This window comes from Myotis nattereri (assembly GCF_964212035.1).
Source record: "Myotis nattereri genome assembly, chromosome: 2".
Taxonomy (NCBI): domain Eukaryota; kingdom Metazoa; phylum Chordata; class Mammalia; order Chiroptera; family Vespertilionidae; genus Myotis; species Myotis nattereri.
Genome location: NC_138076.1, coordinates 93,057,456 through 93,076,251, shown reverse-complemented (window position 1 = coordinate 93,076,251; position 18,796 = coordinate 93,057,456). Strand labels below are relative to the sequence as shown.

The 18,796-nt window shown below is 43.3% G+C and overlaps 1 protein-coding gene across 1 annotated transcript in view; it reads left to right on the top strand.

The window, feature by feature from the left end:
* The window catches only part of COG6 (component of oligomeric golgi complex 6), a 118,805-nt gene that overhangs the window by 88,537 nt on the left and 11,472 nt on the right, over positions 1-18,796 (top strand). The window contains exon 18 of the mRNA XM_081083000.1: positions 5,561-5,640. Within this exon, the coding sequence (XP_080939126.1) occupies positions 5,561-5,640 (80 nt within the window). The remainder of the gene's footprint in view (positions 1-5,560; positions 5,641-18,796) is intronic.

Sequence of the window (18,796 nt, the reverse complement as noted above, 5' to 3'; positions counted from 1 at the left end):
TTAGTTTTTCCTTATTTAGTATGATGTTATCTTGCGGGCTTGTCATTAATGGCCTTTATAATATGGAGGTATGTTTTCTATATTTCCATTTTGCTGAGAGTTATTCCCATAAATGGGTGCTGGATATTCTTAGATGCTCTTTCTGCGTATAATCCTGTGATTTTTATCCTTTGCTTTGTTTATGTAGTGTGTCACATTAATTGATTTGTGGATATTGAACCAATCTGGCATCCCTGGAATAAATCCTATTTGATCATGGTGGGATCATCTTTAGTGTATTGTTGGATTTGATGTGCTAGTATTTTGTTGAAGACTTTTGCATCTATGTTCATCAGAGATATTGACCTATAATTTTTTTTTTTTGGTAGTGCTATCTAGTTTTGGAATTAGGATAGTGCTGGCCTTGTAAAATGAGCTTGGTAGTCTTCCTTCCCTCAAAATACTTTTTGGAATAGTTTGAGAAAGGTAGATGTTAGTTTTTCTTTGGAACCATTCATTCCAGGACTTTTGTTTATTGAAAGGTGTTTTTATAAATCATATTTTGCTGGTCATTATCAGTCTGTTCAGATTTTCTATTTCTTCTTGATTAATCTTGGAAGAGTGTATCTTTCTAGGAATTTACCCATTTTTCCAGATAGTCTGATTTTTGACAGATAATTGTTCACATTATGTTTTTTATAATCCTTGTATTTCTGTGGTGTCAATTGTCACTTGTATTTCATTTCTGATTTTATTTATTCTGCTGTTCTCTCTTTTTTTTTATTAGTCTGGTTAAAGGGTTTTTTTAATCTTGTTTATCTTTTCAAAGAATCAGTCTTTGGTTTCATATATATAATAATAAAAGCGTAATATGCTAATTAGACCAGAAGTCCTTCTGGACGACCTTCCAGACAATGCCGGGGATGCGAGTGCCAAGGCAGCAGCTGCGGTTGCGAGGGCCAAGGCCCTTGCACAAATTTTGTGCATCAGGACCTCTAGTATGTGTGTGTGTGTGTGTGTGTGTATATATACCATATATATATATATGGTATATTTGTTAGACTCTGTTTTGTTTATTATTATTCTGAATTTTATTATTTCTTTCTTTCTATTCACTTGGTCTTTGTTTGTTGTTCTTTTTCTAGTTTCGTTAGATGTAAATTTATATTGTTTATTTGAGATTTTTCTTGTTTCTTGAGATGGGAGTCCTCCTAGGACTGCTTTTGTCATGTTCCATAGATTTTGGGTTGTTGAGTTTTTCTTTTCATTTGTCTCAAGGCATCTTTGGATTTCTTCCTTGATTTCCTTGTTAACACAGTCCTTGTTAGTAACATGTTATTTAGCCTCTATGAATTTGTGTGTGTGTTTTCAGTTTTTTTCTTGTAATTTATTTCTACATTCATTGTGTTGGAGAAGATACTTGATATGATTTCAATCTTTTTAAATTTATTGAAACTTGTATTGTGGCTTAACATGTGTTCTGTCCTGAAAAATGTTCCATTTGCACTTGAAAAGAATGTATATTCTATTTTCTTGTGAAATGCTCTGAGAATATAAAGTAAATTCATCTGGCCTAAGGTGACATTCAAGGCCCTCCTTTCTTTGTTGATTTTCTGTTTGGAAGCTTTATCCATTGATGTCAATGGGATGTTAAAGTACCCTACTATAACTGTATTAATATTGTTCTCTCTCTTTATGTCCATCAAATTTTCTTTTATATAGTTAGATGCTATATTGTGTCTTTTAATGTTTAAATGTTATATTCTCTTGTTGGGTTGATCCCTTTATCCTCCTTTGTCCCTTATTATAACCTTTGTTTTAAAGTCTGTTTTGTCTCATGTAAGTATTACTAAGTGAGCTTCCTTTGTTTTCACTTGCATGAAATAACTTTTTCTATGTCTTTACTTTCAGTCTGAGTCTTTCGATCTGAGGTGGGTCTCTTGTAGAAAGCATATATATTGGTCTTGTTTTCTTATTCAGCTACCCAATGTCTCTTGATTGGAGCATTTAATCCATTTATATTTATTTTATTTTATTTTTAAACTAGAGGCCCAATGCACGAAATTCATGCAATGGGCTTGGTCCTCACAGCCATGGCGGCTGCCTCAGCCCTTGCAGCCGTGGTGACTGCCTTGGCCCCACGGATTTGTCTGGAAGTTTGTCCGGAAGGTCTTTTGGCTGTCCAGTCTAATTAGCATATTATGCTTTTATTATTATAGATCCTCACCCAAGGATATGTTTTTATTGACTTTAGAGAGAGGAAGGGAGGAAGAGACAGAGAGAGGAGGGAGAGAGAGCGAGAGAGTGAGAAGAGAGAAGGGAGAAGAGAGAGATAGAGATGAGAAACATCAATCAGTTGACTCCCATATGTGTCCTGACCAGAGATCGGACCCACAACCTAGGTATGTACCTTGGCCATGAATCAAACCCACAGTCTTTTGGTGTACTGGACGACACTCCAACCAACTAAGCCACCCAACTGGGGGTAATACATTTACATTTAATGTAATTATTGATAGGTACATATTTATTGCCATTTTATTATTTACATTTACTGTATGTTCTTATTTTCTTCTTCTTAAAGAAGTTTCTTTATCACTTCTTATAATACTGGTTTGTTACTGATAAACTCCTTTAACTTTTTCTTGTCTCAGAAGCCCTTTATTTCTTCTTCAATTTTAAATGATATCATTGCTGGGTACAGTAGTCTTGGTTGTAGGTCCTTGCTTTAATCATTTTGAATATTTTGTGCCGATTCTTTCTGACCTGAACAAATTTCTATTGAGAAATCACATGACAGTCTTATGGGAGCTCCCTTATAGTTAATTAATAGTATTTCTTATGCTGCTTTTTGAACATTATTCTTAATTTTTTCCTGTGTAAGTATTTTGTATTTGGTGATATATATATATTTTTTTATCTCTGTATTCACACTGGCTCTAATAATAATGATTGTACGTGGATTCCTTCTACTAAGGAAGTCTGATGAAGGCATACATTTGTAGTAATATTCTACCATACCATAGTAGACTTTTTATTTATGTTTAGTTTTTGGGTTTTTTTCATTTTCAGAATTTTACTCTTAACCTAATGGAGAAACAGAAATGATAGACACGAAATAGTTAGGCTGTAACATTCTAGACTTTCTACTTATTGTCAGTGATCTTTGGCTTATGGTTTTTGACTTCTTTCTTAGATGATACCTGAAATTTGATTCCAGTCTTAAAGTACTATATTACCCTTCATTGTTGGACTCAACCAAATCTCCACATTATTGCTTTTCAAGTGAAGACCTTGCTTGCACATCCCTTTCTATATGAGCACCACTTTTTATAGCATGTCCATGTTTGTGTATATTTTTTGTATGCATATATATTCTTTGCATCCAATTCCTCTATTGGACTATACTCATTTAGCTCACAAAATGATCCCTTTTGGAAGATTTATGATAATAACACTAATAATAATAATACCAAGTATGAATAATAACAGCCATTAACTTTATTGAGCCTGCTAAACATTTTTCAGATGTGAACTCTCTATTCCTTCTAACAACCCCATTCAACCCAGTACTTATGCTCTTAACTACTGTACTATATTGCCTATCCTAAGTGTTTAAATACTCACATATACTCACTACCACAGTAGTTTGACTTTAATAAATAATTCTCTTAGATTTTTTTTAATTTTTTATTTCCAGGGCTTTTCTTTCTATCACCTTACAGAGATAATTTAACAGAAAATAAAGGGATAGGCTCAGTATACCTAGCAAATGCTAAGAATGCATAGCTGATAATATTAATATTAGACAAAGTAGATTTTAAAAAGAATAAATCAGATGAATAGGAACATTATGCCATGATAAAAAAAAAAAAAAAAACACATATAGAAGTAACAGTTATAACCTCTATATGTGAAACATAAAGTAAAAATTTAGAAATGCAAAAATTTTTATTACAAAACATTCAAATAAAAATAAATGAAAATGAATACATTTTAGATTTATTTATTTATTTTATTTTTTAAAATATATTTTATTGATTTTTTACAGAGAGGAAGGGAGAGAGATAGTCAGAAACATCGATGAGAGAGAAACATCGATCAGCTGCCTCCTGCACATCTCCCACTGGGGATGTGCCCGCAACCCAGGCACATGCCCTTGACCGGAATCGAACCTGGGACCTCCCAGTCCACAGACCGACGCTCTATCCACTGAGCCAAACTGGTTTCGGCAAGAAACAAAGTCTTGATTGAGTTTGGTTTGTGATCTATCATTTTATATATAACTTTCTGTTGCCTTCACTTGGATGCTTCAATTCAGCATCTCTAAAACTGAACTCTTCTGACTCTTCCCTAGCCCCACCCTCAATCCCAGGTTCTTCCAAGTGTTCTTAACCCACAATGGTAAGAGCATCTATCCATTTATTATATCAACAGTTATTGACCAAGTATCTGCAGTTTTCTAGGCAACATATTAAGAATTGGGATGAAAAGAGACATGATCTAGTAAAGGATGCAGCTATTACACAACTAAATAAATGTCTAAATTATACAGTTATAATTTGTGGTAATACTGTGAATTAAATTATACAGATCCAAAATTTGAGAGCCAATCCCTTCATCCTATCTCTAACCAAATCTTGATAATTTTACTTTGTAATTCTCTCAAATTTTTCCTCTTCACCTTTATTGCCCTATAGACTAAGATGCTATAGTAGTTCTCTATTTATTGTCCTTGCAACTACCATTACAAACTTCCAATCCATTCTTCTTGTTATAGCCAGATTATTCCCTTACTTAAGTGGTTTCCTCGTGCTTTTACAGTCAGAATTGAAATCCTTTGAAAAAGGATCCAAGTTGAACATTAACTATAAGCCATTCTCTTTCTGTCCTTAAGCCTCCATGCATGCTATCCCTACACCCTGAATCCCCCACCACACACACACACTTACTTAATGTCTATTCTTAAGATCTTACTTAAAATGTCAAACATACAGAATAGGTCTGTCCTTCTGATTTATGCTTTTATAGTACTTTGGTTTCTTCCTTACTAGCATTTAACACAGTTTGTAAATATATATTTATTTACATTATTATTTACTACCTCTCTTATTAGGCCATTAGCTCTGTGAGGGTAGGGACTGTCCTCTTTCACTCACCATTATATTTACATTACCTAATATAATATGTTTCTAATGGTAGATGTTTGATAAATATTAGTTGAGTGAATAAATAACAAATACAATGGATTTAAGAAAGTAAGGTAGATTTGAAATCCGATGACTTTACTTCTTGCTAATATTACTGCTCAAAAGCTTGGTGAGGGAGATGAAAATTAATGGCTAAGGTTCAGAATTTTAAAAGTAGGCATTGCTGGTTATTGACTACTTTAAAAAGTTGACATTTTTAGGGAGTTTAGTTAGAATATTTAAGGAAGTAACTCATTTTGATCACAAAGAACTTGTTATTTGGAATATGGAATTTTTCTTAATATTTAACCCTTAAAAGATACGGTAATATATTTTGAGTTGTCTGTTAGGAAATATACATACTTTATTTTACATTTCTCTGTTTCATTTAGGTTCAGTTTGATCGTTACCTATCAGCTCCAGACAACCTGTTAATGCCACAGTTGAACTTCCTTCTAAGTGCCACAGTGAAGTAAGTATATCTTGGTTCCAATTAGTTGGTAAAGATTCACATATTTTTAAATTTTAAGCACATTTCTTTGAAACAAAATTATTTTCATTAAGAGGAAAGTTACTATTGAAGATCTATAGTTCTCAATCATTTTTTATGCCTCAACACCTCTAAGAGAGCAGACCTTACCCTGTTTGTATTTATTTCTTGTATGCATAAAACTCCAAAATCTCTATTTAGTGAGTTATTTTTTAAATCAACATGAATATAATTGGAGCTATGTAAACATAATACCAAATTCCCATATATTAACAAACATGTCAGAGTGACATGGAATATGTCATGGAATATTCATTGTGTCATGCAGATAAGCTACTTTATAGACTGTTTTTGACCTATACAGTTTGTGTAGATATATTATAAAATTGTTCAGTATTATATATTTATCAGGAATGTGTTCAGGACAAAGAATTGTAAACATTAAAACATTATGTTATTACTAGAGTCCCAGTGCACGAATTCGTGCATGGGTGGGGTCCAGCCGGCCCAGCCCCAATTGGCAGATCCGGGCCGGGCCTGTCGGGAGGAGAGACAGCTGGAGGTTGGCCAGCCAGCCACACCCTTGATTAGTGTGGGGAGGGGCAATCAGGGGTGGAGCTGGCTGGGGGGAAGGGCCATGGGCTGATCAGGGGTGGGGCCAGCCATGGGGGGGGCTGTGGGTGGTGGGCTGGCTGGCCCCACCCTTGAATGGGGTGGGGGGGTCGATTGGGGGCCAGTGGCCTGGGGGAGGGGCTCTGGGTGGTTGGCTGGCCAGCCCTGCCCCTGATCAGAGTATGGGGGGCTGATTGGGGGCGGAGCTGGCTGGGGGGAGGGGCCAGAGTGGTTGCACGAGTGGTTGGCTGGCCGGCCCTGCCCTTGATCAAGGTGGTGGGGCCTATCTTGGGTGGGGCTGGCCAAGGGGAAGGGCTTCAAGAGGTTGGCTGGCCAGCCCCAACCCCTGTTGGGGTTGGGGGGTGGCGATCAGAGGCAGGGCCAGTTGAGGGGGAGGTGCTGTGGGCCAATCTGGGTGGTGGGGGCCCACTGGGGGCAGGGCCTTCCAGGGGGAAGGGCTGCGGGAGGTTGGCCGGTCTGCCCCATCCCCTGATCAGGCCAGTTCGCTGGCCGCAGTGGGTGTCATAGCGACTGGTTGTTCTGGTTCTTACGGCATTCCAGTTACTGGCTTTTTATATATAGATAGATAGTTAGAAGAAAGTAAGAGATTATATTGTCTGAGTTTCTTAATTTTATGAAAAATATTAAGCCCTAAGTGGTTTGACTCAGTGGATAGGGTGTTGGCCTGCAGACTGAAGGCTCCCGGGTTTGAGTCCAGTCAAGGGCACATGCCCCGGTTGTGGGCTTGGTCCCCAGTAGGGGGCATGCAGGAGGTAGCTGATCAATGATTCTCTCTTATCATTGATGTTTATATTTCTCTTCCTCTCCCTTCTCTCTGAAATCAATAAAAATATATATTTTTTAAAAAAGACCTGATTCTTAGAAGGGTTATATAAGCCTTTGGCCTCTTTCTTGTCTGCATCTCTGTTCTGCAGCGCTCAGATTGAAGTTCTTCCCCTGGGCTTGAGCCAGTCTTCATGTTATCTTTTGAAAATTTGTTCACATTTCTTTGTCCTTGAGGGGTCCCGGATTGGAAAGGGTGAAGGCAGAGCTAGGGAAACCCCCCGCCCATGCATGAAGTTCATGCCCCGGGCCTCTAGTCTATCCTATATAATAAAAGAGAAACATGCAATTTAACCATTCCTCTACTATGCTCAAGCCACGCCCACCATCCAATCAGGAGCGAGTATGCAAATTAACCCAACTAAGATGGTGGTGGCCACGGAGCTGGAGCGAGCAGGAGGCTTAGGTTGTCCCCGGCGATGGAGGAAGCCAAGCTTCCCACCTGCCCTGGCTGGCCCTGGGCTCCACTCAAGGCTACAAAGTTTCAATTATAGAAGATAAATAAATCCCAGAAAAAAAAAAAAAAAAGAAGAAAAGGAGAGACTGGGAGCTTGGGTTGCCGGGGGGCGCGGCCAGCCTGAAAACAGCCCTTGGCCCCTCACCCAGGCTGGCCAGGCACCCCAGTAGGGATCTCCACCCTGAAGGGGGTGTGGCCAGCCTGAAAACAACCCTCAGCCCCTCACCCAGGCTGGCCACACCCCCATGGGGTGAAGGTCCCTGCTGGGGGGCTTGGCCATCCTGCAAATAGCCATCAGCCCCTCACCCAGGCTGGCCAGGCACCCCAGTGGGACCCCCACCCTGATCTGGGACACCCTTCAGGGCAAACCAGCCAGCCCCCACCCATTCACCAGGCCTCTATCTACACTAATAAAAGAGAAACATGGTAATTGGTGTACTACCACTACCCTTTTCATTGGCTAATCAGCGAGATATGCAAATTAACTGTCAGCCAAGATGGCGGCCGGCAGCCAGGCAGCTTGAAACTAACATGAGGCTTGGTTGCCTCAGTGACGGAGGAAACCAACGTTCCTCGCCTGCGGCTGCAGGCCTCTGAGCGGGCAGTTTAAGAAACATTGTAACAAATACCGCAGGACTTCAGCCAGCAGATTTGCAACATTGTAAGCAAAGGCCAGAAACCTACTTTCAGCCGCGGAGGCCTAAGAGCTGGAGCCAAGCCTCAAGGTAAAGCTGGCCCAGAATAAATAAAAGAAAAAAAGGAGCGGTTGGGAACTTCAGTCACTCCCAGCCTGAAAACAGCCCTCAGCCCCTCACCCAGACTGGCCAGGCACCCCAGTGGGGACCCCACCCTGATCCAGGATACCCTTCAGGGCAAACCAGCCGGCCCCACCCATGCACCAGGCCTCTACCCTATATAGTAAAAGGGTAATATGCCTCCCGGCACCGGGATCAGCGTGACAGGGGGCAGCGCCCAAACCCCCTGATCGCCCTGCGGCTCTGTGTGTGACAGGGGGCAGGGCCCCAACCCCCTGAGCAGCCCTGCTCTGTGCCTGATGGGGGGGAGCTCCCCCAACCCCCCCCACACACACACACACACACAGGCCCTGCTCTGTGTGTGATGGGGTAGAGCCATAACCTCCCCATCGGCCCTGCCCTGAGTGAGACAGTGGCGGCGCCCCAACCCCCTGATCGGCCCTGCTCTGTGGGTGATAGAGGGCAGTGCCCCAACCCCCTGATGGGCCCTGCTCTGTGTGTGATGGGGGCAGCGCCCCAACCCCCTGATTGGCCCTGCTCTGTGTGTGACAGGGGGTGGTGCCGCAACCTCCCCATCGACCCTGCCTTGAGTGTGACAGGGGATGGTGCCCCAACCCCCCAATTGGCCCTACCCTGAGCGCGACTGAGGGTGGCATCACAACCTCCCAATCAGCCCTGCTCTGTGCATGACGGGGCGGTGCCCCAACTCCCCAATCGGCTCTGCTCTGAGCCCGACCAGGGGCTGCACCTAGGGATTGGGCCTGCCCTCTGCCACCCGGGAGCAGGCCTAAGCCAGCAGGTCGTTATCTCCTGAGGGGTCCCAGACTGCGAGAGGGCACAGGCCAGGCTGAGGGACCTCCCCTCCCCCCCGAGTGCACAAATTTTTGTGCACCAGGCCTCTAGTCCTATATTATAAAAGGGTAATATGCAAATTGACCCTAACAGCAGAACGACTGGGAATGACTGGTCACTATGACACACACTGACCACCAGGGGGCAGACGCTCAATGCAGGAGCTGCCCCCGGTGGTCAGTGTGCTCCCACAGGGGGAGTTCTGTTCAGCCACAAGCTAGGCTGACGGCTGCCAGCATAGCGGTGGTGGCGGGAGCCTCTCCCACCTCCTCTGCAGTGCTAAGGATGTCCGACTGCAGCTTAGGCCTGCTCCCGCTGGCAAGTGGACATCCCCCAAGGGCTTCCAGGCTGCCAGAGGGATGTCTGACTGCCAGCTTAGGCTGGATCCCCTGGGGAGCGGGCCTAAGCCAGCAGGTGGTCATCCCCTGAGGGGTCCCAGACTGCGAGAGGGCACAGGCCCGGCTGAGGGGACCCCCCCCCAAGTGCACAAATTTTTGTGCACTGGGCCTCTAGTATATATATAAAAGCCCAGTGACCGAACGTCGGAACATCTGGTGCCTATGACGTGCACTGCGGCAGCCAACTGGCCTGATCTGGCCCCAATTTCCACCCCCACTCCCACCGGCCTTGCCCCCAATTGGCCCCCAACACCCTGATCGGGGGGTGAGGCTGGCCAGCCAACTGCCCATGGCCCCTCCCCAGCCGGCCCTGTCCCCGATTGGCCCACAACATCCCAATTGTGGGCAGAGCCAGCCAGCTAGTCCCCCGCTGCCCCTCCCCCCCACTAGCCCAGCCCCGATTGGCTCCCGTCCGGTCCCCACCCGTGCACCGTGCCTGTTCAGAAATACAGTGGGGCCTTGACTTACGAGTTTAATTTGTTCCAAGACCGAGCTCGTTAAGGAGCTCGTTAACTCAAATTACTCTGTCAACTCAATGCAAAAAATCAGCCGATAGACAGCTGGTATCTTAAAAAACTCGTTAGTTGGGATACCCCTAAGTCAAGGCCCCACTGTATAAAACCCTACCCTGCCACCAATCAAACCCAACCTGCCAGAGGCTCCTGAAATCACAAAATTAGATCACTGATTCAGGCTAGCAGTTCAATGTATAAAGCCTCATTCACACGAGGAATTCACACCTCTCTCCTTCCCCTTGGACTCCACTTCTCAGAGGAGGCATGCACGGTATGGACGTGCAAATGAAAGCTCAGAAAAGTCACTTGTTTCGGGTCCTGTGGTGCATCTAGGCAGACAAACTGATCACCAAAAGCCAAGCACCAGACTCTGTCCCTTCCTGATCCTGTGGCCTCAGCTCCAGACAGGCACTCCCCATGGCAGGATACAAGGAGAGCCCTGTCTCGAATCTTTGCAGAGACAGAAATGCTCAGGAGGCAAGATATAGAAACCTAAGGATCCAAATGCTGGGGACCATGCTACCAGGGCCCGCTCAGCACAAGGCCAAGGGGAGGTCAGACCAAGTTCTGGTGCAATTCCTAACCCGTTTTCAACCTGTCATCCCAGGGCTGCAGTGCATGCTGGAGTGTGTAATCTAGTGGGGCGGGGGGTAAGGGGGGCGCTCTGGAGGCAGAGGGCTCACCCCCAACCCCTGGGTCCCAGGGGTTCTCCACCTACACACCCTTCTCCCAGACATTCAGCCCCAGCTGTGCCAGCAAAGCCCCTTTGCTGGGGCGGGATCGCAGGGGGCAGGCCAGGGGAGGGGTTGCCCGCCCTCGGCCTCCCTGCAGCTGTTTGCACACTTGTAATTAGCTCTAATTATCCCGGGCTTTCAGTTCGCCAACTCTGGACCTGGAAGCTGCGCCCGGGGTGAACATGCCTGTAGAGCCGCTGCTCCACCTAATGAGTCCTCTTGCCGGGGCTGAGAAGCTCCATTCCTGTTCACAGCACCCTGTGTCGTGTGTCTGTGTTTGCCCAGCTGTCTACACAGCCACCACATGCTTGCTTGGGTATATCTTTGTGTGTCCTTGGTCGTGTGTCTACAATGGCCGGTGGGAAGGTTCTCCAGGCACCGTTGAGGAGAGGAGGGTTCGCGGGGTGGGCGGAGGGGGATGATAAACTGGTTCTCAGCTGCAAAGGAAAGAAGCGCTAACACCCAGCTCTCCCAACTGCGCAAGTCCTACATAAACGTGAGCAGCGGCCAAGGCCGAAAATTCCTGGGATTTCGGATGTAACTGCCAAACCGAGGTGTCCTAGACTGAGCTCTGTCTACTCGGCCCCTGCGTCATTTCAAACCTCAGCCCCCCGCGCTCCTCTCCTGTAGGTGGCATTGCCAGGGCTCAGAGAGGTTAGGGCACTCACCCTAGCCTAGGTGGCACAGCAGGCCAGGGCCACCACTCTCCAGAGCCGCAGCACAGGATTTGGGATTCAGGTTTCGCTCAAAAACAGAAGGTGTGGGGGACCTGGGAGGGAACGCCTCCAGGTCCTCCTCTCTCTGATCTCAGATCCCTAGCCCTTGGCGATCGTGGTCCTGCATACTCAGTCCATTGTCCACCACATCCTTCCAGCCCTTTCCCTGAGGCCAGTTCAGTCATGTCTACCCTGATCAGAATCAGAGCTCAGAGGAGAGCAAGCTCAGCCCCTTCCCTGAGGCCAGTTCAGTCATGTCTACGCTGATCAGAATCAGAGCTCAGAGGAGAGCAAGCTCAGCCCCAGGGGCCTTAGTTGGAGGTGGAGGTATCAGCCTTCTGGAAGCAGGATTTCTCAGCACTGCTTGCTCTGCCCTTAGGGCTGAGTCCCTCCCTTAGCCTTCCTCGGTTCTCCTTGCCTGACTGTCTCGCTCTGTGTGTCTCTCTCCCTGTTCCTTGCTCTCTGATCCTGTTTACTCATTCCCTATATCTCTCTGGGGCTTTAGTCTCTGTCTCTCATCGGATCTCTGCCCATGGGGAACACCCCTGCCGCCCCCGCAAAGCGACACACACCAGCGGAATCCACCTTTTCTATAAAAAATGACAAGTGGGAAACAGTGAATTAAAAACCATTAACTTAAAAACAATCCATGTGTCTGCAAATGTGTTCCAAATGGCAGCACTTCGGGGGGGGGGGGGGGGGATGGGGGGGGTGGCAGGGGCAGAGGCGTGTTGTCCACATGTTCTGAAACCTCAGACACAAAGTGTAGGGGGCTCAGCGCCTCACTATGGACCCCTCCCACTAGCCACCTGGGATGGCAGGGTCTGGGGAGGGGACTGGTCGATACTCACCCTCTTGGACCCCTACCTGATTCTGTAGACCCTTCCCCTGTTCTGGCATCTGTTGGTCCCTCTTATTCCCCCAGTACCTCCAAACCTTCCTATGCTGACCCCAACTCTCCTGCACCAGCCCTCCCCGCCGCCCCCCCCCCCCAGACACACACAGATTTCACCCTCTCCCTCCCGTACCTCCTAGTCTTCTACTCCGTACTTCTAACTGCCCTGCCTTGCCCTGCCCCACCTCCATTCTTCCCTCCTGCCCCAGACCACCCATCAGCCCTGGCTCCGGGAGAAATGGTTAGAACAAAGCTTTCCTTGGCCAGAAGAGACTCTCCAGGGAGCTGAATGCAGAAAGGTGCTCCCAGTCCTATACCTGCAACTGCTTTGTCCTGCCACATGCCAATCAGAAATTGTGTCTCTGGAGACAGAAGGTAGCATAAGTAGGCTGCTGTCCTTTGAAGCCCCTTATCAGAAGAAAAATCGTCTCCCGGAAGAAAAAGACAAGTTCACCCTGCTGCCTCCCTTATCACTTTCAGCAACCCTCCCTGGAAGTGGAAGGATTGGAGAACATCTATCCTATATCAGCGGTTCTCAACCTGTGGGTCGCGACCACTTTGGGGGTTGAACGACCCTTTCACAGGGGTCGCCTAAGACCATCGGAAAACATATATAATTGCATATTGTTTTTGTGATTAATCACTATGCTTTAATTATGTTCAATTTGTAACAATGAAAATGCATCCTGCATATCAGATATTTACATTACGATTCATAACAGCAAAATTACAGTTATGAAGTAGCAAAGAAAATAATTTTATGGTTTGGGGTCACCATAACATGAGGAATTGTATTAAAGGGTCGTGGCATTAGGAAGGTTGAGAACCACTGATCCTATATAATAAAAGCCTAATTTGCAAATTGACCAAACGGTGGAATGACCAGCGGAATGACCGGTCGCTATGATGTGCACTGACCACCAGGGGGCAGACGCTTAATGTAGGAGCTGCCCCCTCGTGGTCAGTGTGCTCCCACAGGGGGAGTGCCACTTAGCCAGAAGCCAGGCTCATGGCTGGCATGCGCAGCAGTGGTGGTGGGAGCCTCTCCTACCTCTGCAGCATCACTAAGGAGCAGCGAGCCTGCAGTAAGGACCAGCGAGCAGGCAGGTGGTAAGGAGTGAGGGGTCCTGGACTGTGAGAGGGATGTCCAACAACCGGGCCTCTAGTATACATAAAAAAGAAATTAGATTAAAAAAAAAAGAAAAGAGAAATGTTAAGAAATCGTAAGTGTCCACAAGTAGTAAATTAGGCCACAGCTGTCCTTTTTCTTCTTTTTATTGTTTTATTTCCATTCAACCAGCTGTGTATTAAGTGCTTTCTGTGTAACAGGCACTCATGATTAAGACTTAAAAGACAGTTGCACTGTCTTCATAAAGATTATAATATAACTAGAGGCCCGGTATATGAAATTCATGCTCTCGGGGCAGAGGGGGGTGTCCCTCAGCCTGGCCTGCACCCTCTTGCAGTCTGGGAGCCCTTGGGGGATGTCGTACTGCCATGGAGGTAGGAGAGCACCGCCGCTGTGCTCGCCAGCCATGAGCCCAGCTCAGGGCTTCTGGCTGAGTGGCGCTCCCCCTGTGGGAGCACACTGACCACCAGGGGGCAGCTGCTGCATCGAGCATCTGCCCCCTGGTGGTCAGTGGGCGTCATACCGACCGGTTGTTCCACTGTTCGGTCTATTTGCATATTAGCCTTTTATTATATAGGATGGGTCAGTTAGACATGTGAACAAATATTTTTATTAAAAAGTACACTAAGGAAAGAACTGTTGAACTTGAAAATACTTCAAATATCTAAAAGGATGTAGTGGTGCACCTGTTTTATGTTGTTCTAGAGCAGCCGTGGGCAAACTACGGCCCGCGGGCCGGATCCAGCCCGTTTGAAATGAATAAAACTAAAAAAAAAAAAGACCGTACCCTTTTATGTAATGATGTTTACTTTGAATTTATATTAGTTCACACAAACACTCCATCCATGCTTTTGTTCCGGCCCTCTGGTCCAGTTTAAGAACCCATTGTGGCCCTCGAGTCAAAAAGTTTGCCTATCCCTGTTCTAGAGAGTAGGCCTATAGCAGTAAATAAAGTAAGTTGACAGATTTTGGCTCAATATGCAGAAGAATTTAATACTGATTAGAATTGGCTGAAAATGTGATGTTCCATTTTTCTCTCAGACATAGCAAAGTCCCATATTAGGTGTGGTTAGAGTAAATGCTTTTAATATTTGTAATTTGTATTTATTATTCTAAAATATGTCATACTTTGTACATAGGCAGAATTCTGAGGACCTGAGAAATTATAAAAGTAATTCTGCTTTGCTATGGCTCAAATTGTGTCTTTCTTAAATTATTTAATTTTTAAGCAAAATACAGGTAATTATTATAAATTTAGCCATATTTCAATATGTAGTATGTGAATGTTGAGTGGTTTGAAGCATCACTAAATATAAAAGATACCATTATTCTTTTTATAGTATAACTAGAGGCCCGATGCACAAAATTTGTGCATGGGTAGAGTCCCTAGGCCTGGCCAGCGATCAGGGCTGATCTGCTGGGTGACCAGTGGGGCAATCAGCGGTGGGGGGGTGGGGAGGGGAGGAAACGGAGTGGGAGGTCCCGCTGGCACCTGCCTTGGAGGGCCTGGGGCCCGTGGGCTGGGGGCAGCTCCTGTGTTGAGTGTCTGCCCCGTGGTGGTCAGTGCACATCATAGCAACCGGTTGTTTCACAGGTTTTTCCACCATTCGGTCGATTTGCATATTAGGCTTTTATTATATAGGATGATTGAGTGGAGATTTTAATGTGTTTTAAAGAATGGCATGTAGCCCATAAAGGAAAAAATGTACAAATTTGACTACATAACATTTTAAACCTTTTTATGGAAAAAGACAATATAAACTAAGTTAAAATACAATCATGTAGAAAAATATTTGCAAGTTACATAACAGTTATCCTTAGTGCAGAACAAGATCCCACCAACCACTACAAACACAGTAGCAAAACAGGTAGTGTATGTTTGGACAATTCATAGAAGAAAAGTAAATGTCAAATAAATATATGAGATGATAGTAATTATCCAGAAAAAGCCAATTAAGCTAGCCTTTCTGATTACCGACAATAAAATGTTTCTTATTTTATGTTAATGGACAGGGTCTGGGGAAATAGACATTTGCATACTCTGTTGATGACAGTATAAAGAAGTACAATCATTTTAGACTGCAATTTGGCAATATATCATATATCAACATTTTAAAAGTACATATCCTTATGCTCAGGGATATCTCTTTTTTAAAATTTATTGTTCAATTACAGTTGGCATACAATACTATATTAGTTTCAATGAACAACATAGTGATTACGCATTTATATACCTTATGAAATGATATTTCCTGTAAGTCTTGTACCCATCTGACATCATACATAGTTAGAGTACTTTTGACACTGTTACCTATATGATATGTTGTACTTTACCTTTCCATGATTATTTTTATAGCTGGCAATTTGTCCTTAATCCCTTTCACATTTTTCACCCATTTCTACACCTCTCCTTCCATCAGGTGACCATCAGTTTGTTCCCTGTATCTATGAGTTTGTTTGTTTTGTTTGTTCACTTGTTTTTTAGATTCCACATATAAGTGTGTTGGGGTCCAGCCCCAGCAGGTCCAGGGGTTCCCAAAGGTGTGGACAGAGTCGGCGAAGAATGAATTAAATGAGGCAGCATTCAGATGATCAGCATAGCCAGGTTCTCCAGCCAAGTTCTCTAGCCAGGTTCTCCCTTTATTCTCCTGTTACATCTGTATTTATACCATTTGATTTTAATCCTATCCATTCTATTCCAAAGGTTAGGGCATTTGTTATCTCCATTCCAAGGTCACTACTCTACTGTTCTGTTAAGCTACAAGGAAGTAACTGAAGGAGATTATCTTAAGTAAAGATTATGTAGCTAAAGCGTGATTGTTTATAGTTAAGTTGATTAACTACCCGCCTGGCACTTAGTTAAGGGGTTTTACTGATTTATTCCCTTCTTTAGTCCTGTTAATCTGCAACTCCAGGGAAAAATCCCCACCTGGGGAAACAACCTTTCTCAGAGAGGTGACCCTGGTTAGAACACATAGCGCTAAGAAGGGGAGCAAACATATTAAGAACAGTATGCCATATACGCCAGGTCCCTTGAAACATATGCTGTGCAGATGTTTCTTCCCTGCAGCAACTGTGTCAAGCAGCAAGGATGGACCGGCTTCCGGCAAAGTGAAATCATATGATGTTTGGGGTTTTTGTGGGTTTTTTTTTACTATATTGTTGCACACATGGCAATATTTCATTCTTCTTTATGGCTGATATTCCATTGTATTTATTTGCCACTTAGTCTGTATTCAGTCATCTATCAATGGACACTTAGGTTGCGTCCATATCTTGGCTATTGTAAATAATGCTGCAAAGAATATAGGGATGCAAATGTATTTTTGAATTAGTGTTTTGGGTTTCTTCGGATAAATACCCAGAAGTGGAATTGCTGGGTCATATAGTAGTTCAACTTTTAAAATTTCAATGAACCTCCATACTATTTTTTATCATGCCTGCATCAATTACAGTCCTACCAACAGTGCACGAGGGTTCCCTTTTCTCCACATTCTTGCCAACATTCGTTTGTTGATTTATTGACGATGGCCATTCTCCCAAGTATGAGGAGATATCTCATTGTGGTTTTAATTTGCATTTCTTTCATGATTAGTGATGTTGATCATCTTTTCATGTCTTTTGGCCACCTGTATACCCTCTTTGGAAAAATGTCTATTAAGGTCGTTTGCCCTGTTGTATGAGTTGCTTATATATTTTGGATATTAACCCCTTGTCAGATGTATCATTGGCGAGTATCTTCTTCCATTGAGTAGGTGTTCTTTAGGTTTTGTTGATTTCCTTCACTGTACAAAAACTCTTTAGTTTAATGTAGTACCGTTTGTTTTTTTCTTTCTCTTTTGTTTCTCTTGCCCAAGGACACATATCCAAAAAAATATTATTATTAAGAGTTCTGTCAAAGAGTTTACTGCCTATGTTTTCTTCTAGGAGTTTTATGGTTTCGGGTTTTACAATTAAGTTTTTAATCCATTTTGAGTTTTATCTTGTCTATGGTATAAGAAAGTGATCCAGTTTATACTTTTGCATGTGTCTGTGCATTTTTTCCAACACCATTTATTGAAGAAACGATTTGCCTCCTTTGTCAAAGATTAATTGACTATATAGGTATGGTCTTATTTCTGACTTCTCTATCCTGTTCCATTGATCTTTGTATCTCTTTTTATGCCAGTACCATGCTGCTTTGATTACTATAGCCTACCTTGATATCAGGTAGTATGATACCTCCAACTTTGTTCTTCTTTTTCAAGATTGCTTTGATTGTTTGGGGTCTTTTGTGATTTCATATAAGTTTTAGGATTATTTGCTCTAGTTCTGTGAAAAATGATATTTGATATTTTGATTGGATTGAATCTGTAGATTACTTTGAACAGTATGGACATTTTACCAATGCTAATTCTTCCTATCCATCAGCACAGTATACCCTTTCCTTTATTTGTATCTTCTTCAATTTCTTTCTTCAATGTCTTATAGTTTTGCAGGTGCAGGTCTTTTACCTCCTTGCTTAAATTTATTCCTAGGTATTTTTTTATGCAGTTGTAGATGGGATTGTTTTCTTAATTTCTCTTTCTGATAGTTTGTTATTGGTGTATAAAAGTGCAACTGTTTTCTGAATATTAATTTTATACATCACTAATCATGATCCAAATTCATTTATCATTCTAATAGTTTTGTGGTAGAGTCTTTAGAGTTCTTTATATGTAGTATCATGTCACCTGCAAATAATGACAATTTTATTTCTTCCTTTCCAAATTGGATGCCTATAACTTATTTTTCTGATCTGATTACTGTGGCTAAGACTTCCAACTGTGTTGAATAAGGTTGGTGAAAGTGGACATCTTGTCTTATTTCTGATCTTAAGGAAAATGCTTTTAGCTTTTCATTTTTGAATATGATGTTGGCTGTGGGTTTGTAATATATGGCCTTTATTATGTAGAGGGTATATTCTTTTTTTATTCTCACTTTGCTAAGAGTTTTATAATAAATGGATGCCAGATTTTATCAAATGCTTTTCTTCATCTATTGATATAAGCATTTGATTATTATCTTTTATTTTGTTTATGTGGTATATTGTGTTAATTTGTTGATATTGAACTATTCTTGCATCCTAGGAATAAGTTCCACCTAATTATGGTATATTATCTTTTGAATGTATTGCACAATTCAGTTTGTTAACATTTTGTTGAGGAATTTTGCATATATGTTCATCAGGGATATTAGCCTGTAATTTTCTTG